The following is a 25,511-nucleotide window of genomic DNA, read 5'->3' as shown; positions in this document are numbered from 1 at the left end:
CATTGATCCACAATCTATGATCCACTGGCAAATTGCCGTTACTCCCCATCTCAGCGCCGCCGGAGAATATATTGGTTGTATAATTTGTCATATGGAGGAAGTAAGGAACTGCAGAGTTGGGCTGTATTGTCCCCTTGAAACTAGGTGATTGGTTGAATAGCATGCCAGCTTGATGATATTTCTTATCTTCTGCTTGCTGGCGCAGGTTGATTTCATCGTTGTCGACCCTAGAAGAAGGCTCAAGTTCTCTGCGGCATTGGCACGCCAAGCCCCGGAATCACGTGCTAAAATAGCTACTGATGACTAATAAACACGTGATGTTAATGACACGCCAAGGCCAAGGGCCTCTTGTTCTGCAGACGCGACACGAAGTCGGATTGTCATCATGCTGATAACGACAACAATGCCAGCATTTCAGGCCCTTTTTCTTTTTCCGGCAATCCTGGTCCTTTTGTCGGCCCTTGTATTCTCTCCTACTATATTTGTTCGTCAACTGTACAGTTCGCTATGTTCTGTACAATCCACCACCGGGTCTAACCGCTTTTCCTCCACACCTTATTTTCCTAGCTGGAATAGCTGGTGGCACCAGCAATCTGCTGGGAAGCGGGGAATCCAAAGTCGGCCCAGCGGCTGGAATTTACTTTACCATCTTGGGGGAAATGGCCCATGGATTGAGAAGATTGACGGCATTCTTGAGGTCGGAGCCTCTGGAATTGGTCCACCGCAGGGGTGTGTTGTGGACGGCGTGCACATGGTAATCATTCCTTGAGCTACCCCCGTGTTTTACTTCCCATCACGGGCCATTGTTTCTTCTGCTGCAAGTATTTGGGCTGGCCAGTTCCAGCTCTCGGCCTGATTATTGGAATCGGCGGTTCGATATTGCTGCCCACTTCCAAGTTTCGTCTCCCACTCTTATCTATAATTTAGTTGTTTCTTTACTGAAACCAGTGCGCGTGTATTTAGATGTCAAGACATGCAGAGAGGTATCCCACATCCAGTGCTGGGGGACGTATGTGATTTTTCATTTATCCGCTGAAGAAAATGGTCTATTTTTCCAAATTGTGGTCCATATTCTTACCTCACGAAAGGTCATCTGGATCTTCTCTCTCGGATCAAAGCTGCAGGCCTGATGAATGGAACCCTTGCATTCCTGAACAATTGGACATATATTACTCAGGATTCCCATGGCGACTTTGATCAGCTTATTAGCCACGGGCCTTATGCGGGAACTTTGCAAGCCTTCACTACTGGAGTGAGACTGCGAACTCGTTACTCCCATCTCCTTTCTCTCAGAAACCATACCCGATTCTGGGCCAGTGACTGCAAACGAGTTATCGACTCAGCGCGATACTTTGCGACCGGGTTCTTTGGCTCGAACTGGGAGACAAAAAACATTGCTACTCTCGAGGTTATTCCCGAGACGGCTGATCGTGTCGCTGATACCCTGACTCCTGGCGACACATGTATTAAGTACCTCGACGATCCCGATCATGGACATGACAAAGGACTTAAAATGCTGGCAGAGTTTCAAGAGGCTTACATACCGCTTATCTCGAAAAGGTTGATGAGAGAGAACCCAAATATCAAGTTTACTAACTCGGAAATATACAGTATGCAGGAAATGTGTGGTTTTGAGATTTTGACACGAGGTTCAAGCCCTTGGTGCGATGTTTTCACTTTGAACGACTGGGAACATTTTGAGTATGCCAGAGATTTATTACATTATTACCGCGCCGGTCCAGGGAACCCATATGGAGCGACGATGGGGTGGCTGTGGTTAAATAGGACAACCGAATTACTTTTACACCCTTCGAACCAAGGAGATATGTTCTTTAGCTTGTGAGCTGGCTGCTTCCCATTCGCCGTTCCCATGTGTCGAATAACATTATAATTAACATTGATAGCGTCCACGATGGCGATATTGCACCCATGCTCTCCGCACTCAAAATATTTGACGACACTAGGGACCTAACAACCACTCACATCGCGGGCAACCGAAACTGGCGGACTTCGCAAGTCATGCCCATGGGTGGCAGGATCATATTCGAGCGTTTAAACTGCGAACCCGGAGAAATGAAAAATCTAAGCGACCCGAGAGATAGCCCAGAAGATGATAGAGCATCACGCTTCATTCGAATTAATATAAACGATGGCATCGTCACCTTACCCGATTGTAATTCTGGCCCTGGTGGAAGCTGCCCCTTAGCCAATTTTGCGGAGAGGACTCGCGTACGCGGCGAAGAGGTGGGTAACTTTGAGACTGTCTGTGGGCTCGATGGTAGTGAGAAGGGGAGTATCACGTTCCTGAGACAACAATAACAAGCAGGGCCCCCCTAAACCCCGGTGCTGGATTGGAATTGTTGCGCGCTGAAATTCCATACTCACCGTGCTATGTTGCTCTTTCAGCAATTGGCGCTTAGTATTCTTTTTTTCCCTCCATGAATTAGATACCTCCAGAGCATAAATAAATAGATATTTTATTTTACATGCTTTAGACAAAGATTTGGGAATGATGCGTTCGCATGTTCAGTCCCTAGCCGCTGACAGGATCGAAATATCTCCTTATTGACAATCACGTGATTGTTTTGCTTAGTAATCCTCTCAAACGTCATTTGGTGTAAACAAAATTGTGCCTCTCAGCGCAGCTCAATACCAATCTCGACTGAGAAGTGTTGGACGTCCTCTCAGCTCCCAGACGCTCTTGCTAACTATTCCGAAGCGTCTATTTTAAACCACACATAGCTCTGACCCTTTGTTCAAAAGATGGAATATCATTCGGTGCCTCCCGAGGAACGCGCAAGAGGACCGAAAGGAAATCTCCTGCCTTTTGGCTATGTATATAAAGAGTGAGTGAACATCATTCCTGACTACCTGCTTTCTTTACTCCCTAGATTTCACGCTGTATTTTTGGTTTTTTTTTTTAGCTGTGAAAGTCACTGGCTGCCATTCACTTTCCTTTACGTGTTGAATCTGCTACCTGTAGTCCATAAGCTTACGGAGGCGCATTTTCATTACAGCGAGTCCCGAAACCCGAGGAGACCCCCCGAGGAGACTGGATCGTTTGGAAAGAGGCGGAATGCCCGATACAGCTCTACCCGTTCCGGCACTCGGACTGGCACTCCGGCCAAGCGTGAAAATCAGAATGTTGCAGAATTCGGCAGGTTGTTCGCTCTCCAGCAAGAAGAAGAACAAGCCCAGAGAAAGATGTTACCTTCCACTGCCTCCTCAACCACAATCGATCCCTCTCGCAAAACCGCCGCTCCTGTTGCCACTGAATGTATCCTCTATGGATACAAGGATAGGACATGGGAGTGGAAGGTTATTGATCGGTTTGAGCGCATCTCACAAGGGTTTATCTGCGAAGATTATCCCCGTACCGATCCGGATATCGCTCCAAAATACCCGCAGTTACTGAGTGCTGGAGACGTAATACATAGAAACCTCTCTGCGGAGGCCAATAAAAAGGCAAAGAGATATGCTGGGGGTGAACACTGGATCAAAGTCACTTTCGACTCTTTCACCTCCGCTGACCGGGCTTGCTTCTTTTCACCTCAAGAAATTGATGGATATACCGTCCATTGCGAGCTTTATCATGGCCACGGACCCAATGATGATGTTGCTCTTGCAAAAGGAGATCTTGAACCAAGGCAAGAAAGTTTACCAAAGCCATATACATTACCGCCTTCGGCAACAAATAATTTGCTCCAAGGGGGAGATATCGATAGTACCGTTTTCCCTCGTTCCTTCGAATCTGTTTCTTTCCGACGTGATAGCCAGCCTTTTGCCGACACGGCCTCTCAACTGTCCACAACTACTGCTAGCTCGGCAACTGCGACCGCCATAGCATCTGAGAATGACGCCGTCCGTCAGCGAGCCCCGCAGAAGTCTCAATCTGAATTTATGACCCACATCCCAACTGTTCGTCGGGCGGTGCTTCGACCGGTATCTGAAGCGCTACCTCCACAGCCTTCTGTGGGTGAGCGCATCATTCGGTCCATCCCTATCCTTAGTTGGTTCAGTGGCGACATTGTTGGGGATGGACCCGTTTTGAAAGAAGATGGTAGTTTCGATCATGAGAAATCGAATTTATACTGGCGATTTTGGTACATGGTTGATGTGGTGCTTGGAACAGATCTATGTGGATTAAAAGAGGACTCTTAGCCCTACTGAATCACCGATATTTACCTCCGCAAGCTACAAATACGGCCCGATCAATACACACTTCGTCCCGTGCGTTCGGTTCCCCGTTCCCCACTCAACGTCAGTACCGTTAGAACGATGTTGTGTTAGCGATGGATATTAAATTCGGCTATATACTGTTTCGTTGCTCTGCGAAGATTCTGAGCGGTTATTGAATAACCTATGAATCAGTATATATGACACCTCGAATGGTTAAGTCACGCGGGAGCGTATTTCAGCCCAATGGGACAGCAGTGACTCTTATCGCCTGTTGTGCCTTTGTCCACTGTTTTACGGGCGGCTGCGCTTGTGGTCCGCGACCTTTTATCCGGGCTGTTCAGCTATGAAGATGGGCAAATTTCCTTGACAGTCCTAACCCCATGTAGCCTTCGGCTCGGGAGAACGGACTTGGAGAAAACCTTTTTTTTTTTTCCCTCGGGTGGAGATAGAGTTTTGAGAGACTCTGGGACTCGATGCCTCACAGGAAGAGAATTGGTTTGATACTGGTTTTATTTCATGTACTTTTATGGCTTCTGGATATATTCAGCGGCGGCGTTTTTATGTAGTGGCATCGCTGTAACTGGGGGGATCTACGATTTCATAGATATGTGAGCAATGGGATCTATCAGCCAGCAAGCTTTACCTGTACATGCATGCAAAGCGCCCGCAACTCTATTCATCTTGTACGATATCAAGCAGTGTAGCTTCTCAGCAGGCGAACTTGCGGCTGGTGAGTCGAGCGGCCTACCGGATTTGGAAGTTAGGGCTTGCGGAGTGGCTGGGGCCGGCGGGTGAGCTGCTGACCTAACCCAGCGGTTTTGCGCTAACCCGAAACGGGCGTCCACATCGCAAAAGGCGAGCAAGGGAAATCCGACGCCCAACCTCAACGCCCGTCACTTGAAGCATCAGACAGCTGTCAAGGATATCTCGAGTTCCTCCAATCAATCGGTATGTGGGTTTCTATTTGCTGTGGGCGTTGATACTGCTACGGCGTGTCCGAGAAGCTGCCATTCGCCGCGCCCGGCATTTTGCGTTTCCACTTGCTTTTCCCACAACCACCCCACAAATAAGTCACGGTTTGTTTCAATTGTCGATGTGCATGGGCTAATTGTCTGTTTCTTTTCTCGAACTTACGAATAGACGATTTCTGCGGAAGGCACAGTTCGCCGGTTTTACTTTTGTATCCGCTTACGCCTCGGCTTCTGGTTAATTGGGATTTTGAAGCGAGAAATTCGTTCGAGGACCGTTTGGGTTGCTTGAACGTTGTTTTTAAAAATACATAATCATGGATCAGGCGAAATTGGCTAGACTGCAGCAGAGCGTGCGGATTGGTACGTGGCCTTTTTTCTTTTTTTCCTCTTTTTTTTTCTTTTTACGGTTTGCGTGTTGCGTGTTGCGGATTGTTGGATAGTGGATGGAGTGTAACATGTCGTTCCTCAACGGTGGAAGACTGACTGAATGAGTTGTTCTCCAATGACGGAGGGCTGGCAATGGAAACTTTTCTTACTACTGCTGAATTGATAACTGACGTTGACTACTGTAGGGTATGTATAACAATTCCTTCCCCTCGGATTTGCGGACCATTGAGAAGCCACGCTTTGACCGTTTCGATATATGACCACAAAATTTGATGGATAGTATACGTCCGTTGAGTCGATATGCTAATACATTTCCCAATGATAGAGGAAAGGGTACTCCCCGCCGCAAGACAAAGAAGGTCCACAAGTCGTCCGGAACCGATGACAAGAAGCTGCAAACCTCTCTTAAGAAGCTCAATGTCCAGCCAATCCAAGCTATTGAGGAGGTGAACATGTTCAAGGAGGATGGCAACGTGATCCACTTTGCTGCTCCTAAGGGTATGTTATCTGCATTGCGGTCTTATGGATAGCCAACTCGGTCCGCGGCGCTGATATACTCTCCTCCCCAACAGTCCAAGCCTCCGTCCCAAGCAACACCTTCGCCATCTACGGCAACGGCGAAGAGAAAGAACTCACTGAACTCGTACCCGGAATCCTCAACCAACTCGGCCCCGACTCCCTTGCTTCCCTCCGCAAACTCGCTGAAAGCTACCAGAACATGCAGAAGAAGGAAGGTGAGGCTAAGAAGGAGGGCGAAGAGGACGATGAGGATATTCCTGATCTGGTTGGAGAGACATTCGAGTCCAAGGTGGAGTAATAGGGCAGCAAAAGAAAACAAATAAACTAAGGAAAAAACTATGTGATTTAGCCTTTTGCGTGTCTTGATGCCCCGTCGATATTATTTACAAGGATGAATATGTGGGAAAGAAATGATGGTATCCTTTTAAAAGAAGCTGACCGCTTTTTCAACCACCTCTTGCTCCTTTTTGTGATGTCTGGTGTCTCGGACTATGTTAAAGGATGCTGACGGGTACGTCTACGGTTTGTGTGGAATATGTACGGTATTTTCTCGTACCAGTATGGGACCTTTCTTGATTCTATCGACTAAACGAACCTTATCGATCGCCCTAAGCTGTCATTTCTCAGATCCCTTCCAAAACATGCTGCCGCGACCGCCAAAATTGTGGGCCAAAAAAAAAAAAAAAAAAAGAAAGATTTGTGAAAGAGGTTAGCAAATCTCGCCAAATACCGCCCAAGCACCAGATAAATTACACGGTTTACTCCATATCAAACAAGAACCGTACAAAGCCAACGTATTCTAAGCCTATAATCCAACTCTTTGCCTCTTTTTAGCTTTTTATTTCTTTTGGTCTCGAATGGCCTCCTCGGACCATTCCCACAGCGTTCGTCCCAACTCTCTATCCTCTGCCCACTTATTCTTCCACCCTCCCACACCAACGGGTGTATAATACTCCCCGCTCCTGAGAGCTCCTCTCTCCGAGCCTGCCGTCCAAAGGTGGTTAAGACTGCCCTGCTTCTCGTCCACGGTAATAGATTTAGCTATTCTCAAACCCACCCGGGCCACCGGGTTCGTAGCCATTAGCGAATCATACAGACCGGTGATGATCACACCCGGATGCAGAGAGACACAGGATAATTCGGGATAGCGACGGGCCAGTTCGGATGCAAAGGCGATGTTTGCAGCCTTGGAGGCGCCGTAACGAGTGGGTGGGTTGAGTGCGAGGAGGGAGTCCGTCGAGAGCATGGTGGATAGTGGCGGGGACATCTGCCAGGCCATTGATGCGACGACGATGATGCGCACGTCAGCTGGTTTGCCGGCGGACTTGGTTTCTTGGGCGGTTTTGGTGAGGATGGGCAGGAGGAGCTTGGTGAAGAGGAAGTGACCGAGGTGGTTTGTGCCGAAATCGACCTCGAAACCGTCTTCGGTACGGTTGGGCAATGGATCCATTACGCCGGCATTGAGGATGAGGGTGTCGAGACGTTCGTTCCTGGAGGTGAACTCACGTGCTGCAGCACGGATCGAACTGAAGGACGAGAGGTCGAGAGGCAGATGGCGGATATCGGCATGCTGTGGGAGTTGCTTTTGGATGTCATCGATTGCGGCTTGGGCGTTAGAGCTATTGCGCGCGGCGAGGTAGATGCGCAATGGATTGTGTTTGGCGAGCTGGAGGACTGTTTCTTTCCCAAGTCCGGCGTTTCCTAAGAATATGGGTTAATATCTCGAGTCCTCTTGGGATAATAGTAAATAAGCATTCGTTAACCTTCCCGAGGATCTGCTTACCTCCGGTGATTAAAATGACCTTGCCGTCTTGATCAATGATATCTTTCTCAGGGTCAAATTTCTTGCTCACCATCTGTCGCAGGTTTGATCCCACCAGCTTGAGCTGGTCCATAGGATATAAGACAAAGCGTGTCAGCGGAGTGGCGAGCGAGAGTAACCCCTGGAACCCCGAGGGAGCTACCGGAGTGTCTGGCTCATGATGTTTGTCTTGCTCGGATGATGCGGCCGGACGGTCGTCTTTGCGCTCCTGTGACATTTCCCCTCTCTGATATTCCGGTCTCTGACTGACAATACCTTCGTGATGTCGGGATTCTCGAAAGCTCAAATGGTTTGTTGAGACGATGACGTGTGATGGACGCGACTCAAACTTTCCATTTCACCGGAAGCGCCCCGTAGCCAGTTAGCGCGGCCTGGCGTCGCGAGACTAAACGCCATGCTTATTCGAGCAACAGGCTTTTTGGTCTGGTATTCTGTACGGGGTGCTCTGTTGAGGAGTTTGTGGAATTGGTGATCGAGTTCAAGCCATGAAGTCAATTGGCGGAACAAAACGTTACGGCGAGATCCAGCCGTTCAGGCCGGCTGAGACACAGCTAGCGACTAACCAACGATGCCACGCATATGTCGAGCCGGTGGCCGAAAAATGCACGAGTGAAAGCATTGTTAGAGGCGAAATACGGAGTAGAGAGTGGTCCTCTGGCTATCTTTCTCGAACGATAGTTACTTATTGGCTAACATCTAGGATAACTCCACCATTGGTTCACTATCTTGTTACCTTCTACTCCGTACCTTACTCAGACTCCATATCCCTAAATAAAGTCGCAAAACTCGACGAAAAACCTATAATAATAATAATAACGATAACAATGATAATCCACCTTAGGATCCATCGATACACATAAATCAAAACCCATACTCCTCAACATGTAAGTATATCCCCTGGGCCCCACTGCCCTTATGCACCGCCCGCTCATCACTCAGGGACACCACACTGCGTCTGACATCAGCGTTCAATCCCTTTGGCCCGCACGCGACGACGCCGCTTTCTCCTTCGGCTTGTTCGAGAATGGAACGTATAATTGTGCGTGTGTCTGGACGTCCAGAGCGAATCGTGATGCATGGGCCAAGTAGGTTTTGAGGACTCTGTGGAGAAGTAGGACAGCGGCTTTCTGCGGTGCTTTCTTTCGCCTCCTCTGACGCAGTGACGGGTAGCAGACTGGGACGGGCTGAAGCTGCCCCAGAGCACATGCACGGAGGCATGGAAATAGTCTCGTCTGTGACTTTTTTGGTGCAACAACAGCCGCTTTGACGAAGGCAAGACGTAGCTTTGCTGGGAGCGGTGAAGGTTTCCGCTGGGGGTACCCTTTCTTTCTCAAGCGTCACCGAATCCTGCGAGACAAAGGATGACTGAGAGGCTGAAGCCCACTCCAACGGAAGAAAAGAAGTTGGTGCCCCCGAAGATAATTGTTCGTCGCAAGTCACATATATGGTTACCTCAAGACTTCTCGTTTCATTGAATGAACTGCTCGTGGCAGCGCAGTCATCGAGGTCTCGTTTCAATTTATGCAGCTCGTCGATAAACCAGGCCAAATGAGCCCGTGCCCGGACTATCCAGATAAACCGAATGCGTTTGGTCAACGCAAAGTTCGGGTGGAGCGGATCTTTAGACTGGGCAAATTGAGGATCAAGATACTGGGTTTTCCAACCTTCAACGATATCGCGCATCAGCGGCATGGTAAATGTGGCACCCATGCCACTAGCGATCAAAACGACGCTGTCAAATTGTTGCAGGGGCCTTATCCGGCCATAAGGACCCTCAATCACCACAGGCTTGGGTTTTTGCGGAATAGGCTGATCGTTTCTCCGCCCTAAGAACTTACTATGCTTCAAGGCGTAGTCGAATAGCTTCTTTGTTCCTCCTCTTTCCGCTCGAACCAGAAGTTCTAATTTGCGGTCGGATGGGATGGAGGCAATGGTAAATGGGTGACTCTGGAATGGCAGGATAGAATGACAGGAAAGGAGCACATGTTGACCAGGCTTCCACGAAACTGCGGCGTCATGAATTGTTATCCTCGTGACATTCCCGGGCAATGGTGTGAATGTTGCCCAATTCGCCCATTTCGATCTCTGTCCCGTGGACGCCGCTCCCCGACTAGAGGATGAGAGGCGTACATTGGTAAAGGCCATGGCGACATATCTTACCGCCCGGTCAAAAACCAGCAGGCCAATAGGTACCCAGGACCAGGCCTTGACCTCGTCTGGGGAATGAAGCCATACGGCCGCAATAAACCCCGAAAATGTCACGATATGAGACAAGACGAAGAACTCGTAGCTCAACCGCCGAACGGGCCCCGCGGAAACGATAACGATGTAAGTTAGAATGCACCATGCTGCGAATCCTCTCTGAGTCAACGTGTCTGTCGATAGCTTGACTATGATATAATTATATCTCCCCCAGCTTCGAAACCAGAAGCCCATGTGAACCGTAGCGGTGAGCCATAAAGTCCTTGCTATCCATCGGTGCAACCAATTCAGCCGTTCGTAGCCAGAACCTGTGAGGAACCCAATGATATTGGTTTTACCTGCTAGGAGAATTATCAGGGGCAGCTGCGCAATGGCCATAAATCCAGTTCGATAGCCGATAGTTTCCCAGCTCCATTCATCCATAGTATTAAGCTTGTAGAAACAGAGGACCATTAATACAACCAAGTTTGCCAGGACCATGCTCAAACGACCTAGCGTTGGCATATGGACTGTGATTCCCCAAACCCTCAAGGGAGGTAGTCCGGCTTGGGAAGCTTCTCTGATCAGTGCTGTTGCCGTGGCATACGCCCTGAAGAGAAACGATTTCGGCTTTGCAGGGCTAGAAGTGCGGTCCGAGAATCTAACGTTCGGGGTCAGCCCAGTAAAGAGGACATTTCCTGACGGTCGACGAACCTTTGGGCCGCTATGATCATATTCATGATGTTGGCGAGTGTTGCAGCACCGACAAAAGCTCCCAACACTGCCCAGTACATGCGTTGCAGATCAAAATGACTGGTGACGCCATCAGGGGAGGAAGCCGTGTGAGCTCCATGGGCATGTCGCCGTTCCATACTTCTGGCTACACGCTGGCTTGACGACCCCAAACAACGTTGGCAGCAAAATCGACCAAGCAGCTTTCCTTTAGTGAACTTGCTCCTGGAGAATATCCTCCGGTCTGCGTCATACTATAGTACTGTATATCCTCGCCTCAAAGTAAGTGGCCGAGACCTGTCATACCAATCGTGCAACGGGGCCGGAGATATAAGAAGAAACAGAACAAGGCCAAGAGAGTTAAGTTGGCTGGCTTTGCGTTCTTCATGGTTCTGGCTGTCCATATTGCGGTGTACCCGTCTTGCCTTGCGAATGTCGTGCTGTGGGGATATTGAGCAACGATGAGCAGAATATTACTAACAGAGCTCGGGTCCAGTTGAGTTCGAGTCATGATAACCGCTCGCTAACTTAACTCTGGAGTTAAGTTAGTTACTTGAGGAGAGCATAACGTTCTAGGCATTGTGGCTCTGTTGAACGGGCGCGTATCGCCATGGCCGGGCCATTCTGGTCGTCTGGACAAAGGGGAACGGAAAGCAAATCGTAGCCACCTGCTATCTCTTCAGCCTTCTGCGTGGCTACTCTTCGAGTGGGAATTGAAAAGCCCCCCCGTTGTATGGCGGGATAGTGCAGCCTGCCAGCATCATCCTCCGCTGCACCGATGAAAATAAGTTTGTCGAAATAAATCTACGTGGGGGTGCAATCCAAGGCCCGGTTCTACGCGATAACCTTAAAGCAAGGCACGACAAATGGGGCTACCAAGGTGCCTCTGGGCGCGGTTGTTGGAGATAATCTGCTCATCGCTACAGTAACTAACTTTGGTATCGGATCGATTTCGCCTGGTGAGTATATAATTATGACCAGTCTATCCGCCTTGCGACGTTTATGTCATAGGCAGGAGAGAGCCAGAGTCGCACATGCGCCCGACTGGCACACATTGTCACCCAAGCACTGTTCCCATCAGACAATATCTAGAGACATCGACGGATCTTTGTTGATTTGCAGAAAGCTGCATTGAGCGATCTTCTCATCCCACATGTCCTTCGTCATTTTCCAACGGGCGTGAGACGTGCATTAACCTTGGCTGCCACAAGAGCTGTCTGGACTACGTGGACTGGGAAGCAGATATATTCTTGCTTGACCTCCAGCTTCACCACCTCGAAAAACTACCTTTTTTTATTTTATTTTATTATTTTTTTTATATCGTCTCTATTTCCCAACTTTTTACTCGGGTAACACAAGGAACCAGAGACCACCGGGCCTTTGATCTTCAGACACCTTGAAAACCAATGTCTCACGGTCTTAGCGCTCGTCACGGCGTTGCCGGGCACTCTCATGGCGGTGGCCCGGACTCGTCAATCATGGCCATGGTCTTCCAGAATTTCATTCAAACACCGCTATACACCGAGGCGTGGACGCCAGCAACGGGCGGCACGTATGCCGCAACCTGTATCTTTCTGATTGTGTTGGCAATGCTCGGGCGCGGCCTGATCGCTGTTAAGGCCATGCTCGACGAGCGGTGGCTGAACCAGGCACTTGAAAGGCGATTTGTCGTCGTCGCAGGTCAAACTCCCGAATCCGAACGGGCGTATAATGACCCAGGAGCGAAAAATGCGACTTTGTTGACTGAGAGAGGAGTGGAGGAGAAAGTGAGGGTTGTGAGACGAACGTCAGGTGCGCCGGTGATGCCATGGCGGTTCAGTGTGGACCTACCTCGAGCAGCTTTCGTGACGGTCATGGTCGGTGTTGGTTACTTGCTGTGAGTTTCGAGATTCCGTGTAGAAATCTTGGGAAGTAGTTGCTGACCAGGAACTGAAGCATGCTGGCTGTCATGACTATGAATGTGGGATACTTCCTTTCCGTGCTTGGAGGTGTGTTCCTGGGAGATCTTGCTGTTGGGCGGTATGCTCATCGGTCGGACGAGCATTAATTTCTTGAATGATGTTATGATTCCAAAAGGGATACGGGGGATAGGCTTGGAGTTCTCTGGTTATGTCTTTTTAAGGGTCTCTCTTTCGAAGGTCGGATGGATTAGTTAACCCAGCGCGGCGTATTTATCTACCATTATTTCATCAGATTCGTTGATGCGCGCCTTTCTTCCTTCGCGATGGCTGACAGTGCCCTCCTTGGAGTTGTTTGAGTTGGGGATAATTTACATACCGTTACCACAATACGGAGTACGGTTATCCAATATTAAGATTTGACTAAATTAAGCTTACCGGACATAGGTAAATTTCCTGTTCAGACGTCTTATTGGTCCTGTTGGGTCCTCCGTGCAGCTTCGGTTCAATTTGTCCGGCAATTGAATACACTAAACAAATACGTTAAGATCCTGTAAGGGCCTGTAGACTGGAAATCTTCAATGTGATTTAAGGATATCCTCACAAGAAGTTGAACTTACCTCCCATAATCTGTTTTATTTTTAGTCTGTTGTTTGGTTCTTCGGCCTTTTTACAGCACAATTCGAAGGCTGCCACTGCAGAAGCGAACTCTCGTACTCCGTACAGTTGTACAGGTCTAGGGATGGTCCATACATCATAACAGAGTGGAGATACTCTCAGCGCGCAGAATTGAGCAGATTCTCTGCCAATGGTTGTTTGACTTTCCAGCCATAGTTAATCATGCAGCTCTCTTTGCTCTTGCATCAATTCTGGGGAACTTGCGCTGGAATAATACTATCAGTCTGCAGTTGAGACACTGGAAATCGTCTTGGATGACGTGCACTGAAGCTCCTGCATGCCTTGCAAAGAGCCGACGATCCGGTCCAGGTACTGGAATAGGCCCATTACCCGAAGGTGTCCGATCGCGAATACACTTTCTACGGGAACGACTAAGTATTATGAAGTGGCAAGAAAGGGATAACGTTGGCAAACGCCGTGGGTTGAGCGTGTAACCGGAGCTAGGTTTTAGCCTAGAAAGTACCTGAAAGCCTGTTGTGTCTGTATAATTAGCTGTATCTCCTCCGATTCTCAGTGCCTTCCCCCACAACCCGTTCTAAAAGTAAAGTAAACCATCGAAGGGATAGCATACATTTTCAACCGCATTCTCTTTTTACTCTCACCTTCCCAAAAGTAATCGTCCACCTCGTTGAAGCGGTCTGCAGAGCACCAGAGAGTCTCTCAAAGCAACCACAATGCATCTCTCAGGAATAGTCTTTGCGTTCAGTGCTCTCATTTCCCTCTCCACAGCCCATTTCAGGCTGGTTGACCCGCCACCCAGAGGTTTTTCGGAGGACATGCTCACTAGGTTCCCTTGCGGCGGCCAATCAATGTCCAAGTCCCGTACCAGCGTTTCCTTAACCGATCTCGAGATGCCCATCGCATTGGAGATGGGCCATGATCAGACAGCTGTGCAGGTATTATTGGCGCTGGGCAGCCACCCGGGATCGAACTTCAACATCACCTTGGTGCCGACATTTAGGCAAGTTGGGCTGGGAGACTTTTGCTTGCCATCTGTTAGCTTAGATGAGCAGCGTCTGGGTGTGAAGCCGGTAGATGGGATGAATGCCACGCTGCAGGTCGTGACAAACGGAGACCCAAATGGTGGATTGTATAATGTGAGTCATTCCTTCTTGTCAGGGGTTACATAGTTACATAAATCCCATATATTAACAGCCGGGAATAGTGCGCCGATATCACGTTCTCTTCCACAACGGAGTATACCGTTCCCAGCAGCTGCAAAAACGGCACCGGAGTCGCGGCCACGCCATTCTCGGGAGAAGCAGCAACACGTAATGCAAACGAGTCCACGCCGAACGGACAGCCGCAACGTGGCAACTCTGGATCTGGACCAACATCGAATATAGCTGGTCATTTGGAGACAGCTACCTGGGGAGTTTTAGGCGCAATTGTTGTAGGGGGTGTTGCGTTGCTATAAGAGAGGCCAGCCGGTCCCTTCTGGGTTATGGGTAAAAGCTCATCCAAATCAGTAGGTAGCAAGTGCTATCTTGTTTTTATGAACTGGAAATCCAAAAGCTTTGGAGTTGGGTTGGACAGGTGAAGGTATGTATGTATGTACATATATATATACCCTGTCTAATTATGGGGCGATCAACAATATAGATCTTTTCAGCACCATTGGATTCAGCAGCTGAAATCCAAATTTTCCAACTCTGAAACCACTGTACGGAGTATATCAATAGCTCTGCCGGTAATATGGACAACACGGGTTGCGCAAATCAGTATCTTCGACAATTTTGATTTCACCATAGAAGTGTGCTCCTTCGTTTTGCCAAATTTGCATCCTTTGCTGATGTGCTTGAAATATGTATCTTGTCAATAATGCCGCTGAACTATGGCCACAATCGTAGAGGAATGTTTTAGCTACCAGGGCTGGTTAATCGTTCCTCAAAGGAACAAGACTACAGCAGTCAATGGCAGGAAAAGTCCTATTGCCATGTATCCTTGACGGATGTAGGATGATGGAGATGGGGCAGTAGGTGAAAATGCAGCGTTAACAGCCCCAGGCTCAACCAGAGCATGCGGGATTCAGATATATCACAGTGATGCTCCTGGTCAGAGGTCAGCGTCGCATCTCGCCCAGCGCGATATCGAAGCTAGTTAGTTAACTAGTCAAGGTTGAAAGCTGACTCATCTGCCAGGGAGCGGATCAACAAAAATGCCGATAACTAACTAGTTACCGAGGCGGTCGCGCAGGGCAGTTTCTCGGTCTATTGGAAGCTGTTGGAAGAGCCATCACTTGACTGCCGCATCCCTCTCTACGTTCTAGAGGAGATATCCGATTACACATGTTCAGGATGGTGACAGCTCCGTTCGTAGTGCCTGCTTTAAAAAAGCACACTGCCACCGTTATCATGGCCCATGGCCTTGGCGACGAGTAAGTCTGTCCTGCAATGACCTCCATCTCGGGGTGATCCAATCATGCAGCTAACAGCAATGGCAGTGGCTCCGGGTGGTATGCTCTTCCTGTCAGCTTAGAATCGAGATGGCATGTTTTCTCTCGATACTGATGGGGGGTTTAGGATGATGCTTGCTCGGAATTGGCGCCGTCGAGGCATGTTCGATGAAGTGTCGTTCATATTCCCTAACGCGCCCTCAATCCCAATTACAGTTGTATGTCAACCCTAGATACAGGAACTCACAAAGATGTTATTAGGTGTGGATATTGAATGTTGTGGTAGAATTTCGGCATGACCATGCCGGCTTGGTACGACATCGCAACGCTCTCGGTCACTGTGAGTAACACTCCCTCTCTTGGCTCTGTCTCACTCTCTGTCTCTCCCTGGATGTTGGCACCCCGTGCTTATGCAGAAAACGAAAATGCAGGCCACTGAGGAAGAATTCCTTAGACAGCAAGACGAGCCGGGAATCCTGCGATCTCGTGATTATTTCAACTCCCTCATCAAAGAGGAAATGGACAAAGGAATCAAACCTTCCCGTATCGTTCTTGGCGGCTTTTCACAGGGCGGAGCAATGTCGCTGATAACTGGCCTCACATGCAAAGAGAAGCTTGGAGGAATTTTTGCTCTTTCCTGCTACCTGCCTCTTTCCAACAAGATCAAGGAACTACTTCCCGAAAACTGGCCGAATGAGAAGACACCGGTCTTCATGGCACACGGGAATGCGGATTCAGTTGTGAAGTTTGAGTTTGGGCAGAGTTCGGCCAAGCATCTCAAGGAGATGGGCATGGAGGTCGACTTCAATGAATACCCGTATGCATTCCTACCGTTAGCGGCCCTTGCCCCGATGCCGGTGCTAACCCTTTTTATTTTTTTTTTGACTACAGTGGAATGGGCCACTCAGGTGACCCTCTCGAGATCCAAGACCTTGAGAAGTTTTTGGCGAAGGTAATTCCGCCAGAGTCGAAAGAGGCTTCGCCTGGATTATGACTAGATAAAGTTCAATATCTATATACCCCCTTACTTACATTATTATTACCATTATTTGCTATTTTTGTCGCGCATCGGGTATTGAGATAGAGCGCTTGCATTAGGATTATAGGTATAAATCTCATAGCACAATATGCTTCTACTGTTGTCGGCTCTCATTCCTTTTGACGTTTCCTACAGTGGGGGTGGACACCCAGTGTGAAATGTCCCCAATCATTAATGAACAATGAGATGATATCATGGATTTCTCGTTGATGCTCTTATTATCAAAAAACAGATGAGCTCCCCCATGCCTTCACGCAAATCTTTCTTCCTAATCCCAGATAGATGTGCAGCAACTGGGATCAATACTTAGCTAACCCTTACCGAATTGCTCTCATAAAGTCAGGGTCTAGAATTGGCGACAAATGGTAAGATGAGCACCAATTCAAATACCTGGTCTAAAATCAGAACACAAGTGAAACCCAAAACTATAACGTTGTGTGGTCACAGCCTGCGTCAAGGCTTCTTCCTTTCTTCCTTTTCTTTTCTTTTCTTTTTTTTTTTTTTTCTCCAAATTCGTGGAAAGAGTCCTCGTAAGCAACAAAATACTCTCTAGGCATTTCGCAAAAGCTCCCAGACACCAAAAACTTCTTGGCCTTCCGAAGCAGCCGACTCTGAAATCCCAACCATTAGCAAATTAATCACTCCATCGGAGCTGATAGGCTTTGTATGCCCAATATCTTCAAATCTCTGCCACCACCTTCGCGAAATTTGCCACATGTTCCACCCTCACCAGTCCAGCAGCATCTTCTAGGCTTTTGTCAGGAGTGATTTGACACTCCAAGGACGTCCTACGGGCGCGTACTTGTCTGAATTGAACGTGAGCCTTGCGCTTTTGAACCGCTAAAGAATCTTTTTGCTGGGTAGATTAGCTATACCACCAGCACCAAGTACCGTCATTATTTGGGGAAGTATGCAACTACCGCGTAACCTCTCGTCAGTGATTGTGCACACTGGACCATGGTGTGAAGCTCCTGCATCTCCCCAAGCTTATTCTGCTCCACCGGATCAGCAGTGCGCAAGGAATCCTGCGTGCTCGGCATGTAAACCGCTTTGCTTAGCTATTTATACAGAACTAAGTAGTATCTGGTTTGCAGTCATCTCGCTTGTCAAAACTCTAGCACGCAGAATAGAGACTTTGCAAAACCTGTCCTCAAAAAGACTCATGCTTGCGTTCATCCGCCGATGCACCTAATAAGTCTTATGAGCAATAAGCATAGGCGTTAACCGTGCCGTCTAGTCAACCCCCGAGTCTCAACTTCGCGATACGGCCCAGTTCCGCGGACCGCACACCCGCTGTGTCCAAATCCCTGAGAATAATTATTGATATTCTCCTGTTCCAGAGAGCTGGAGGATATGAGGATATGAGCAATGGCAGGTAAAAAGCTGGGGTGAAGGGGGGCCCAACGATTGGTCACCCTGGGGAATAGGGGGTCCGGGCAACAGGAATATTCTCTAGGATGCTAAGGTAGGTATGTACTCTGTAGAGGCTGAGTGGTTAGATCTTACACACGAATGCAGCCAAACCATCCAAAAGCCCTCCGACCTTACTCCGGCTAGTTACCTAAGCGGACGGCAATTTGACTGCTGGGTCATGACATCATGCTGGGATGATAGGATATGCTCTGATGCGATCGCTGATTTCTTTCAGCCCAAGATCTCCCATAGTCAGTGCTTCAGCCGGTTTACACGCATTGAACTCTTATTGCAGTGACGCCTAAGAAGGTTCAATTTACTAGTAAGGGTATTACCGTCGTCGGGGAGCTGTATGTTCCTGTAGGGTCTGCCCCAAACCGTAAACGAGCAGGCATCGTTGTCAGCCATCCCATGGGAGGCGTAAAGGAACAGACAGCGGGCCTACACGCAACAAAATTTGCCGAAGAAGGGTTTGTTGCTCTTACTTTCGATGCCGCATATCAGGGCGAAAGTCATGAAGAGCCAGCGAGCCGAAGATGTAAGGTCTGCCGTCACCTATCTCTCAACAGTTCCCCGACGTGGACCCGGAGCGTATCGGTGCTCTCGGGATCTGCGCGTCAGGAGGATATGTGCCGTTTGCCGCCCAGACAGACGTCCGCATCAAAGCCGTGGCAACCGTGAGCGCCGCTGACGTTGGCCAGCTGTTCCGAGAAGGAATGGAAGGCACCGCCATGATCATCGATCACGACGCGCTTCAAGAGACACTAAGATCAGCTGGTCAGGCCCGTATTGCAGAGGCCAAGGGAGAACAGCCGCCGACTCTGCCAATTGAGCCCGACAGCCCCGACGATATACCGCCAGAGACCCAAACACTGTTTCGCGAGGGGAGCGATTATTATCGCACCCCGCGTGCAGGCCATCCGAGATCGACAAACCGGTACCCCCTGAGAAGCTACGACCTGATGGTCAATTATTCATCATACGCTTTCATGGAATTGATCTCGCCTCGTCCTCCCCTAATGGTAGCTGGAGCTGATGCGGACACCCGGTATTTCAGCGAGGAAGCCGTAGCACGCGCAAAGGAGCCCAAAGAGCTGTTTCTCGTTCCTGGAAAGACCCATATTGGCCTGTATGATGATCTGAGTGTGTCTTTTCCGAAGCTTCTTGACTTCATGATCAAATCCCTCGCTCTTTGATTTGAGTGCCGTGCGGTTTCAACGGTGTTTTTAGATCTCTTCACATTTCGGTACGAAGCAAGAAAGTCGTATGAGAAAGGGTGTAGTTATCTTTTGCAGATGAATTCGAAACTATATTGGACCTCTGCCGCTGGACTGGAAAAACTTTCGGCTCGGATTATCTAGTGTCCGATGCACCGACGACTTCGGGTGTTCTTCCATCACTAGCTTCAGTCCCGACGCGTGCAATTGGAATTTGAAGTATTATCGAGTGACTGGAAACTGGAAAGCTATAGAAGCCGGCTTTTCAACATGGAGCTGACGGATCTGTGCTGTCCTGAAGCTTTGAGTAGAAGTTGCAGGTGAAGAGGACAGAGCAACTCCAGCATTGGCGGCCGGATGCAGCGAGAGAAATGAGACACAGCGGTTTGCCCTTCGCGCATTGACATGAGATCTCGGCTTCCCTTGTGTACCTGGAGTTAGCTACTCTTTTATAATCATATGCCTGGATCCAACACTCCGATCCTGAAAGACTTGGATTCGTGGTCAAGGAAATGAGATGACGGATTGGAACTTCTCTCAATGTCCGGCAAACCGCACCAATCCCGGGGTTCTTAGGCCATGCATATGTCTCCCTTAAGCAAGCTAAAGGTCCTTGTTGTTGCTACAATCGGTGGATGACCCAATGGTGTTAAGCATTTGCTGACTCGCTGCACGAAGGCTTATGATTCCGGCCAATGCTCTATTCTCATAAAACAGAATAACAAAACCGCCGTTGGAGATCGCGAGAGGATACTGGACTCGCGCGGCTACATTATTGAATTCGCTACGCTCCAAGGACAGGAGATGTAGGCCGACGGCCATCCATTCATTTCCGGCATCCATATCCTTGGCGATGGGGCTTCCCCAGAGAACGGGGTGGTAAATTATACCAGGATGACAGGTTGGAAGACTCGACGCATATTCACTGACTGCAGGCCCCTTTTAGACTCCAAAATGTTCTTGGAGAAATTCCGGTCTCCAGTCTATACTAGTTTATCCACTCTTATGCAAGACCTGAACGCTCGGCCAGATTCTATTCTCTCTGGCTACCTCGGCGCCGTAATTGATATGAATGCGGAGTGCAACGTTCCTACTGCGTAGCATTAGACGCAGATACTAACTGGTATTCTTACCGCGAGCTATATTTTGGGGACACCGGGTCTTCAAGTGGATGTGCCAGTTGCATAACGAGCTTGTGAATATTCAATTACCTCCTAAGCTCCCGAACTATCTTAGACGGTAGTGGATTGTGAGAGCGAACGCGAGAGTAACGAGAAAGCCACCCAGGGGCCGAAATCCAGAACGCTTATTGCTCGTGAATACTTTTTATGGCCTTGAGCAAAACCATTCCAGTCTTTTATTGAAAAGCACAGGAGGACCGTATATCTTGCGTTCAGGACCCATGTCCTTCTACGAGATAAAACTACCCGGGAGATTCCAGCTCACTTGGCCGCTATCCTGCACGATGGTATGGCAGACGAAATCATCCGGGCCACTTCATGGAATGGCGCGCAAACAAAGTAGCGTAGAGGCAGGGCAGATTCCTAGGGTTGCATAAGTGGTGAATACACCGTGGGTGACCTGCTGGCTGGCCATATCTTACACGTCGTTTGTAGAATTTGCACCAAAAAGGCGACAAGGCGAAAATGTCAGTATATCCTTGCTTATTTATTCTCCAACCCAATGCGAAAAGGTCTCATCTGGAAAGTTTGATCAAGCGTTTTGAGTACTCCCACCGGCATGGCAGAACTTAAGCCAAATTGGAGTAGCAACTTGATTGGTTTTCGCCCCTGACAGAGTCCGTCAGCCTTGCCCGCCATTCGCTTGCCCCAACCCGCCCTTAAGCACGCCCTTAGCAACAGCCCTAACTGACCCTGTTCGGTTCCCCAGTCACGATAACATCGGTTCCTTTGCCATCTAGACGCAGCTTCTCCAACATATAGGCCATGCGCTCTATCCAGGGTCACACGCAAGAATTGCTCCGTAATGCGAGATACTATCTGGATTTAACTTGCTTCAGTAAAATTGCTATTGCCAACTTGATTAATTTCCTCTCCATCCCTTGTCGATAAAATGACAGACAAACTTGTCGTCCTGGGCCATACCGCCGATATAATGCTTGGCTCAGCATCCATAACGCCGACTCGAGATATAACGGCGATACGAGCCCACGACAAATCACTGATTCCAGATTTAAAGCTGAGGTGTATTCCTGATGCTTTTCGTTATCCTCCACTTCTCAAGCTGTTTGGAACCCCCCAGCTCTGTTTGGTAATCTTTTGCCGATTAAGAATCCTTCCAGGCTTCTCTGATTCATGGTCATATAACCTACACCCCCTTATTGACAGCGAGATTTCCCGTCTACATGAAAGCTGTATTAACGATAATTTCACCGGGTCTACGTACTCGACACATCTATCCCCTGCTTTCTGGTACGCAGAGGCCGATTGCCAAAGCAACATACATCCAACGACAGCCGTCTTCAACCTGGAACGGGAATGCGTTAAAACCGGTGAAACCCGACGCGGAGAAGGGAGCCCCCCTTCAACATTTCCTGTATTGCCATCTATCGTTTTCCCTAGCATCAAAAGATTCATAAGATGCTGACACCGCACTTGTTCCGCAAAAAGGACGACAACAGATAATCTTGTCAATTGGGCTAGGCAGGGCTCCCTATGGCCCCTTAGCTTTGGCCTTGCATGCTGCGGGCTTGAAATGATGAGCGCTTCCATGCCTAGATACGACCAAGACCGACTTGGTATCATCTTTCGCGCATCTCCACGACAGGCCGACGTGATGCTAGTGGCAGGAACCGTCACGAATAAAATGGCTCCTGCGCTGAGGCTGTTATACGACCAAATGCCCGATCCCAAGTGGGTAATTAGTATGGGCAGTTGTGCGAATGGAGGGGGGTATTATCACTACAGTTATAGCGTGTTGAGAGGAGTAGATCGTATTATTCCGGTTGATATCTATGTTCCGGGATGTCCGCCGACCCCGGAGGCTTTGCTGTACGGAGTGTTTTTGTTGCAGAAGAGAATGAGAAAAACACGGATCACGAGAATGTGGTATAGGAAATGAAAAGGGGCTTTGGGGAGTGAGAGCCAGAGAAATCATCCCGTACAGGCATGAGTCCCAAATATACACTTGCGTGGAGATGATACATCGTCTTTTTCCCGAGAGAAAGTGCGGCTTTCTCTCCTTCGGTTTGTACATATACAAGAATGATTGCCGCTCCGAGGACTACAATCCTGGATTATAGGCGTTCTCTTGGTATAAAAACGGGATTTCCGCATTAAACTGGGGGTTCATTAGCAGACCTCCAAAAGAAAAGGCTGTAGTGGCGATGTCGACAGGTTCCACTGTTGCATCAACCATGGGAAACTCGCTAGCCAAACCGCAGACAAAGCTCTCTCCCAGTGAGTTCTGGTTATGTCGGGAAGAACTTGACCCCGGTTGTGGGGTTCGAAAACCCGCATTAGCTGAAAAGTCTTGATATGGGGGGCATTTATCCACCGATTGACGGGCTTTCAAAGCCTGAAGAATCCGAGAAAATAGCCGATAGTTCCAAGCAACAGGCGGCCAGTAGTCTTGAAGTTTGTCTAACACGAGCATACATAGATGAACTCTGTGCTCAGAGACATCCCTGACTTTTTGGGATGAGCTTTGCATGTTGGCGATATGAGTAGACAAGGAAGCAAAGGTCGGCGCGATTCTGCGAGACGTTTAGGACGAGCTTTTCAAGGGATAGAAGCGACATACACATATAGCGGTGAGAAACAAAGCGCATCTGACGAAAGTAGGTCCTCCAGCATTCGGACCACTTTGACGGCAGCATCAAATGTGGTCGTTCCCACGGCCATTCTATCGGGGAAATGAGATCCATTTCGGTGTAAGAGTATTCGACAAGTGCTGACCAAAGCTGTCAGAAATACTCTGAAAAATTGCCAAGGATCAAAGCACAAACTAATAAAGTAAATGGAGCAAAGAAGCCCAAAAGCCATTTTGTATCGAGATGGTGGAGGTTGGATAATGTAATTCCTTCGGCAGAGAAGTTTCCCATGAACTGAGAGTTTCGAGAGACTCGGTCCTTGTCGATTCGTCGGCATTGGCACCGAAGGTCATCAAAAGGCACCTGCTTACTGGTGCATAATGTAAGCAGATATTCTCAGAACTGGAGTTTTTAGATAATAAAGTTACTTTTTGTAGTAAGATCCGAGAGGTATATCAAGAATAAGGTAGATTCGGTCGTTCGTTTTCCTAACATATGTGACTCGATAATTTCTTCGTCCTCGTCGTCAAAATCATCTTCAGTGAGCTGCGACACATCGCAGTATGCGTCGTTGATGTGCGGTGTTTGACCCAAGATCAATGATTCGAGAATGTCTAGTATCTACAGTAGAGGGATCAGCGACGCAAAATGTTGAGATCTTGATGTTGTCTGTAGGGTCCTCTCACATATATACCCCACCACATCCTTCGCCTTAGCTTCCGATGTTTTGTGTTGAGGTTAGCATATGCTCTCCTAGGCTATTTGTTAGCGAGATTTGTGAAGACAAAAACAAATAAGGGTCCACCAACGATCGGTGCAATTCCAGCGACTGCGCAAGGCTGGCTGCAATGCCCATCCAATGCCATGTATACTTCTGCTCCGTGGGAGTTCCCCACCACTGAGACAGAAGGCAGACGGTCTGGAGATTGACTATCGAATCCGACTCGTAATTTGCGTCATACAACGCTTTCGCTCTATGATAAAAAGCGCAACTCGCTTCATGTCGATTTTGAAAACCAGCTGCTTTGTAAACGGAATCCTCGCAATGAATAATCGCAACGAAATGGATAGCATGCAAAAGTAGCGGAGAAATACGCCCGCTCTCGTACTTTAGGCAAAAGTCTTCTCGGTCAAAGAGCAACGATGACATCGGTAAAGAGTACCGGAAGAATACCCTTATCAGCTCGTCGCCAACCTCCTTAGGAGGCATCCTAAACGCTCCATGGCTGCGTAAACGTAAATTATCGTCTCTCTTTCGCTCATCGAGTGCAAGTCTTGTCAAGCCATCCAGATTCTCGAGATACAGGCTCTCCAAGTTTTTTAGGTTTTCCGAGTTTTTCTCTGGGGAGCATACACCTGAGGCCGTATCGAACGGGTCACACATTTCACGGAAGATATAATTCAGGTTAAAGCTATCCCCATAGTGGACCATTTCGTTGTCGTTCCCTTGGGTGTTAGAACTGGAGTCCACAGGCGGAGGCGGCGCTTCTTCACATGTTTCCCTAGGAGCTGCAACGGTCTCGCACGCTTCCTGGGTGATAGCCGGCAGGCCGGCATGCGAATTGACAGTGGAATCGCCTTTCGGGGAAGGGTCGGGCAGAGGGCCTCCATTTTTTAATCCTCTGACTGAACGTACCCGGCCCGGTTCATTTCGGTGTCGTTTGTATCTTCAGACGGGTCAGTATATCGAGAAGACTTGCATCCTACGTTTGAAGGACAATCCATGGCTACTATCCCACATACTTTCCACGCCGTGAAATGATGGACTGGCATTCCTGACCAGCAAGCTGACAGTTGGTGCATGCCGATTCTTCCGTTCGGTCACATTTGACTCTCCTCGAGTGACATAGCTTACATGCGACTTTCACCCGGGGCCTAACAACTGACATGGCGGGTAGATATGTAGCTCTTGACTGTGACAGGGCCCAAGGTGTCGTCCTCCCGAGCTCTCTTTGGCAGAATCCCGCTAATGGCCAGCAGCCATCACCACCGGCTCCATTCTAGAGCTGAAACGTTGGAAACTTAGTTTTCTTTCTTGTTACCGATATGTAGGCTGTAGCCCTGAGCAAGATCAAAGCCGCCGTTGAAGCGTGAACCATTCCTCAGCGATTCGGCGATGCCTTGACTCTCCGCGATGGACGACGTCGAAGTTGAGTTGCGGTGGGCTAGTTAACTAAGACCATTTTTGGGTTAGTTAGTTAGTCAACTAGGCTAGTTAAGCATAAATTATCCAAATGGGCTTCCAACTGCGCAGTTCCATCCCTTTTCCAAATCTCATTCCCTTGCGAGCCGGCACGATGAGATGGGT

The 25,511-nt window shown here is 48.7% G+C and overlaps 10 protein-coding genes across 11 annotated transcripts; 7 read left to right on the top strand and 3 right to left on the bottom strand.

The window, feature by feature from the left end:
• Positions 1 to 602: 602 nt before the first annotated feature.
• Positions 603 to 2,438, top strand: PHO5_2 (acid phosphatase pho5). The gene is made up of 4 exons (XM_066125430.1): positions 603 to 754; positions 964 to 1,009; positions 1,089 to 1,839; positions 1,905 to 2,438. The coding sequence occupies exons 1-4, from the start codon at positions 752 to 754 to the stop codon at positions 2,317 to 2,319; spliced, it is 1,215 nt and encodes a 404-aa protein (XP_065981512.1). The 5' UTR covers positions 603 to 751; the 3' UTR covers positions 2,320 to 2,438.
• A 231-nt stretch (positions 2,439 to 2,669) lies between these two features.
• D8B26_007119 (uncharacterized protein) lies at positions 2,670 to 4,817 on the top strand. Its single transcript, XM_003071969.2, has 2 exons — positions 2,670 to 2,846; positions 3,018 to 4,817. Exons 1-2 carry the CDS (start codon positions 2,764 to 2,766, stop codon positions 4,159 to 4,161), a joined length of 1,227 nt encoding a protein of 408 aa, XP_003072015.1. The 5' UTR covers positions 2,670 to 2,763; the 3' UTR covers positions 4,162 to 4,817.
• Positions 4,818 to 5,033: 216 nt separating this feature from the next.
• Positions 5,034 to 6,604, top strand: EGD1 (Nascent polypeptide-associated complex subunit beta). The gene is made up of 5 exons (XM_066125429.1): positions 5,034 to 5,127; positions 5,320 to 5,510; position 5,723; positions 5,863 to 6,035; positions 6,110 to 6,604. The coding sequence occupies exons 2-5, from the start codon at positions 5,465 to 5,467 to the stop codon at positions 6,352 to 6,354; spliced, it is 465 nt and encodes a 154-aa protein (XP_065981511.1). The 5' UTR covers positions 5,034 to 5,127; positions 5,320 to 5,464; the 3' UTR covers positions 6,355 to 6,604.
• A 123-nt stretch (positions 6,605 to 6,727) lies between these two features.
• Positions 6,728 to 8,138, bottom strand: D8B26_007117 (uncharacterized protein). Its single transcript, XM_003071967.2, has 2 exons — positions 7,840 to 8,138; positions 6,728 to 7,757 (listed from the first exon to the last, which is right to left on the bottom strand). The coding sequence occupies exons 1-2, from the start codon at positions 8,093 to 8,095 to the stop codon at positions 6,895 to 6,897; spliced, it is 1,119 nt and encodes a 372-aa protein (XP_003072013.2). The 5' UTR covers positions 8,096 to 8,138; the 3' UTR covers positions 6,728 to 6,894.
• Positions 8,139 to 8,513: 375 nt separating this feature from the next.
• Positions 8,514 to 11,105, bottom strand: D8B26_007116 (uncharacterized protein). Its single transcript, XM_003071966.2, has 2 exons — positions 10,774 to 11,105; positions 8,514 to 10,720 (listed from the first exon to the last, which is right to left on the bottom strand). Exons 1-2 carry the CDS (start codon positions 10,929 to 10,931, stop codon positions 8,740 to 8,742), a joined length of 2,139 nt encoding a protein of 712 aa, XP_003072012.2. The 5' UTR covers positions 10,932 to 11,105; the 3' UTR covers positions 8,514 to 8,739.
• A 691-nt stretch (positions 11,106 to 11,796) lies between these two features.
• On the top strand, positions 11,797 to 13,097 carry D8B26_007115 (uncharacterized protein). The gene is made up of 2 exons (XM_003071965.2): positions 11,797 to 12,667; positions 12,727 to 13,097. Exons 1-2 carry the CDS (start codon positions 12,198 to 12,200, stop codon positions 12,836 to 12,838), a joined length of 582 nt encoding a protein of 193 aa, XP_003072011.1. The 5' UTR covers positions 11,797 to 12,197; the 3' UTR covers positions 12,839 to 13,097.
• A 790-nt stretch (positions 13,098 to 13,887) lies between these two features.
• On the top strand, positions 13,888 to 15,227 carry D8B26_007114 (uncharacterized protein). 2 transcript variants are annotated; one of them, XM_003071964.2, is made up of 3 exons: positions 13,888 to 14,464; positions 14,533 to 14,909; positions 14,970 to 15,227. In XM_003071964.2, exons 1-2 carry the CDS (start codon positions 14,042 to 14,044, stop codon positions 14,782 to 14,784), a joined length of 675 nt encoding a protein of 224 aa, XP_003072010.2. In that variant the 5' UTR covers positions 13,888 to 14,041; the 3' UTR covers positions 14,785 to 14,909; positions 14,970 to 15,227. The 2 variants fall into 2 exon arrangements, with proteins under 2 accessions (XP_003072010.2, XP_065981510.1); XM_066125428.1 differs by having other exon boundaries at positions 14,533 to 15,227.
• Positions 15,228 to 15,496: 269 nt separating this feature from the next.
• On the top strand, positions 15,497 to 16,899 carry D8B26_007113 (uncharacterized protein). The gene is made up of 4 exons (XM_066125427.1): positions 15,497 to 15,980; positions 16,049 to 16,102; positions 16,194 to 16,579; positions 16,654 to 16,899. The coding sequence occupies exons 1-4, from the start codon at positions 15,858 to 15,860 to the stop codon at positions 16,754 to 16,756; spliced, it is 666 nt and encodes a 221-aa protein (XP_065981509.1). The 5' UTR covers positions 15,497 to 15,857; the 3' UTR covers positions 16,757 to 16,899.
• Positions 16,900 to 18,945: 2,046 nt separating this feature from the next.
• Positions 18,946 to 19,410, top strand: D8B26_007112 (uncharacterized protein; the record flags this gene model as incomplete). The annotated part of the gene is made up of 1 exon (XM_003071962.1): positions 18,946 to 19,410. The coding sequence occupies one exon, from the start codon at positions 18,946 to 18,948 to the stop codon at positions 19,408 to 19,410; it is 465 nt and encodes a 154-aa protein (XP_003072008.1).
• A 3,264-nt stretch (positions 19,411 to 22,674) lies between these two features.
• On the bottom strand, positions 22,675 to 25,336 carry D8B26_007111 (uncharacterized protein; the record flags this gene model as incomplete). Its single annotated transcript, XM_003071960.2, has 7 exons — positions 24,947 to 25,336; positions 24,013 to 24,870; positions 23,890 to 23,956; positions 23,632 to 23,824; positions 23,399 to 23,573; positions 23,194 to 23,343; positions 22,675 to 23,146 (listed from the first exon to the last, which is right to left on the bottom strand). The coding sequence occupies exons 1-7, from the start codon at positions 25,090 to 25,092 to the stop codon at positions 22,675 to 22,677; spliced, it is 2,061 nt and encodes a 686-aa protein (XP_003072006.2). The 5' UTR covers positions 25,093 to 25,336.
• Positions 25,337 to 25,511: the final 175 nt, after the last annotated feature.

The sequence above is a fragment of the Coccidioides posadasii genome, chromosome 4 (assembly GCF_018416015.2).
Source record: "Coccidioides posadasii str. Silveira chromosome 4, complete sequence".
Lineage (NCBI taxonomy): Eukaryota > Fungi > Ascomycota > Eurotiomycetes > Onygenales > Onygenaceae > Coccidioides > Coccidioides posadasii.
This window is presented reverse-complemented; position numbering and strand designations above follow the sequence as displayed.

Excerpts from the sequence above, each read along its gene's own strand:
- D8B26_007117 (XM_003071967.2), bottom strand. The coding sequence starts at position 8,095 with ATGTCACAGGAGCGCAAAGACGACCGTCCGGCCGCATCATCCGAGCAA. Across the intron at positions 7,758-7,839 it reads GGTCATTTTAATCACCGGAG|GAAACGCCGGACTTGGGAAA; the intron begins GTAAGCAGATCC and ends CCATATTCTTAG.
- D8B26_007113 (XM_066125427.1), top strand. The coding sequence starts at position 15,858 with ATGTTTTCTCTCGATACTGATGGGGGGTTTAGGATGATGCTTGCTCGG. Across the intron at positions 15,981-16,048 it reads CCTCAATCCCAATTACAGTT|AATTTCGGCATGACCATGCC; the intron begins GTATGTCAACCC and ends ATGTTGTGGTAG. Across the intron at positions 16,580-16,653 it reads GTCGACTTCAATGAATACCC|TGGAATGGGCCACTCAGGTG; the intron begins GTATGCATTCCT and ends TTTTGACTACAG.
- PHO5_2 (XM_066125430.1), top strand. Across the intron at positions 1,010-1,088 it reads CACATCCAGTGCTGGGGGAC|GTCATCTGGATCTTCTCTCT; the intron begins GTATGTGATTTT and ends ACCTCACGAAAG. Across the intron at positions 1,840-1,904 it reads GGAGATATGTTCTTTAGCTT|CGTCCACGATGGCGATATTG; the intron begins GTGAGCTGGCTG and ends TAACATTGATAG.
- D8B26_007115 (XM_003071965.2), top strand. The coding sequence starts at position 12,198 with ATGTCTCACGGTCTTAGCGCTCGTCACGGCGTTGCCGGGCACTCTCAT. Across the intron at positions 12,668-12,726 it reads GTCGGTGTTGGTTACTTGCT|CATGCTGGCTGTCATGACTA; the intron begins GTGAGTTTCGAG and ends CAGGAACTGAAG.
- D8B26_007114 (XM_003071964.2), top strand. The coding sequence starts at position 14,042 with ATGCATCTCTCAGGAATAGTCTTTGCGTTCAGTGCTCTCATTTCCCTC. Across the intron at positions 14,465-14,532 it reads CAAATGGTGGATTGTATAAT|TGCGCCGATATCACGTTCTC; the intron begins GTGAGTCATTCC and ends AGCCGGGAATAG.
- D8B26_007116 (XM_003071966.2), bottom strand. The coding sequence starts at position 10,931 with ATGGAACGGCGACATGCCCATGGAGCTCACACGGCTTCCTCCCCTGAT. Across the intron at positions 10,721-10,773 it reads ATGATCATAGCGGCCCAAAG|ATTCTCGGACCGCACTTCTA; the intron begins GTTCGTCGACCG and ends CCCGAACGTTAG.
- EGD1 (XM_066125429.1), top strand. The coding sequence starts at position 5,465 with ATGGATCAGGCGAAATTGGCTAGACTGCAGCAGAGCGTGCGGATTG. Across the intron at positions 6,036-6,109 it reads CCACTTTGCTGCTCCTAAGG|TCCAAGCCTCCGTCCCAAGC; the intron begins GTATGTTATCTG and ends CCTCCCCAACAG.
- D8B26_007119 (XM_003071969.2), top strand. The coding sequence starts at position 2,764 with ATGGAATATCATTCGGTGCCTCCCGAGGAACGCGCAAGAGGACCGAAA. Across the intron at positions 2,847-3,017 it reads TTTGGCTATGTATATAAAGA|CGAGTCCCGAAACCCGAGGA; the intron begins GTGAGTGAACAT and ends TTTTCATTACAG.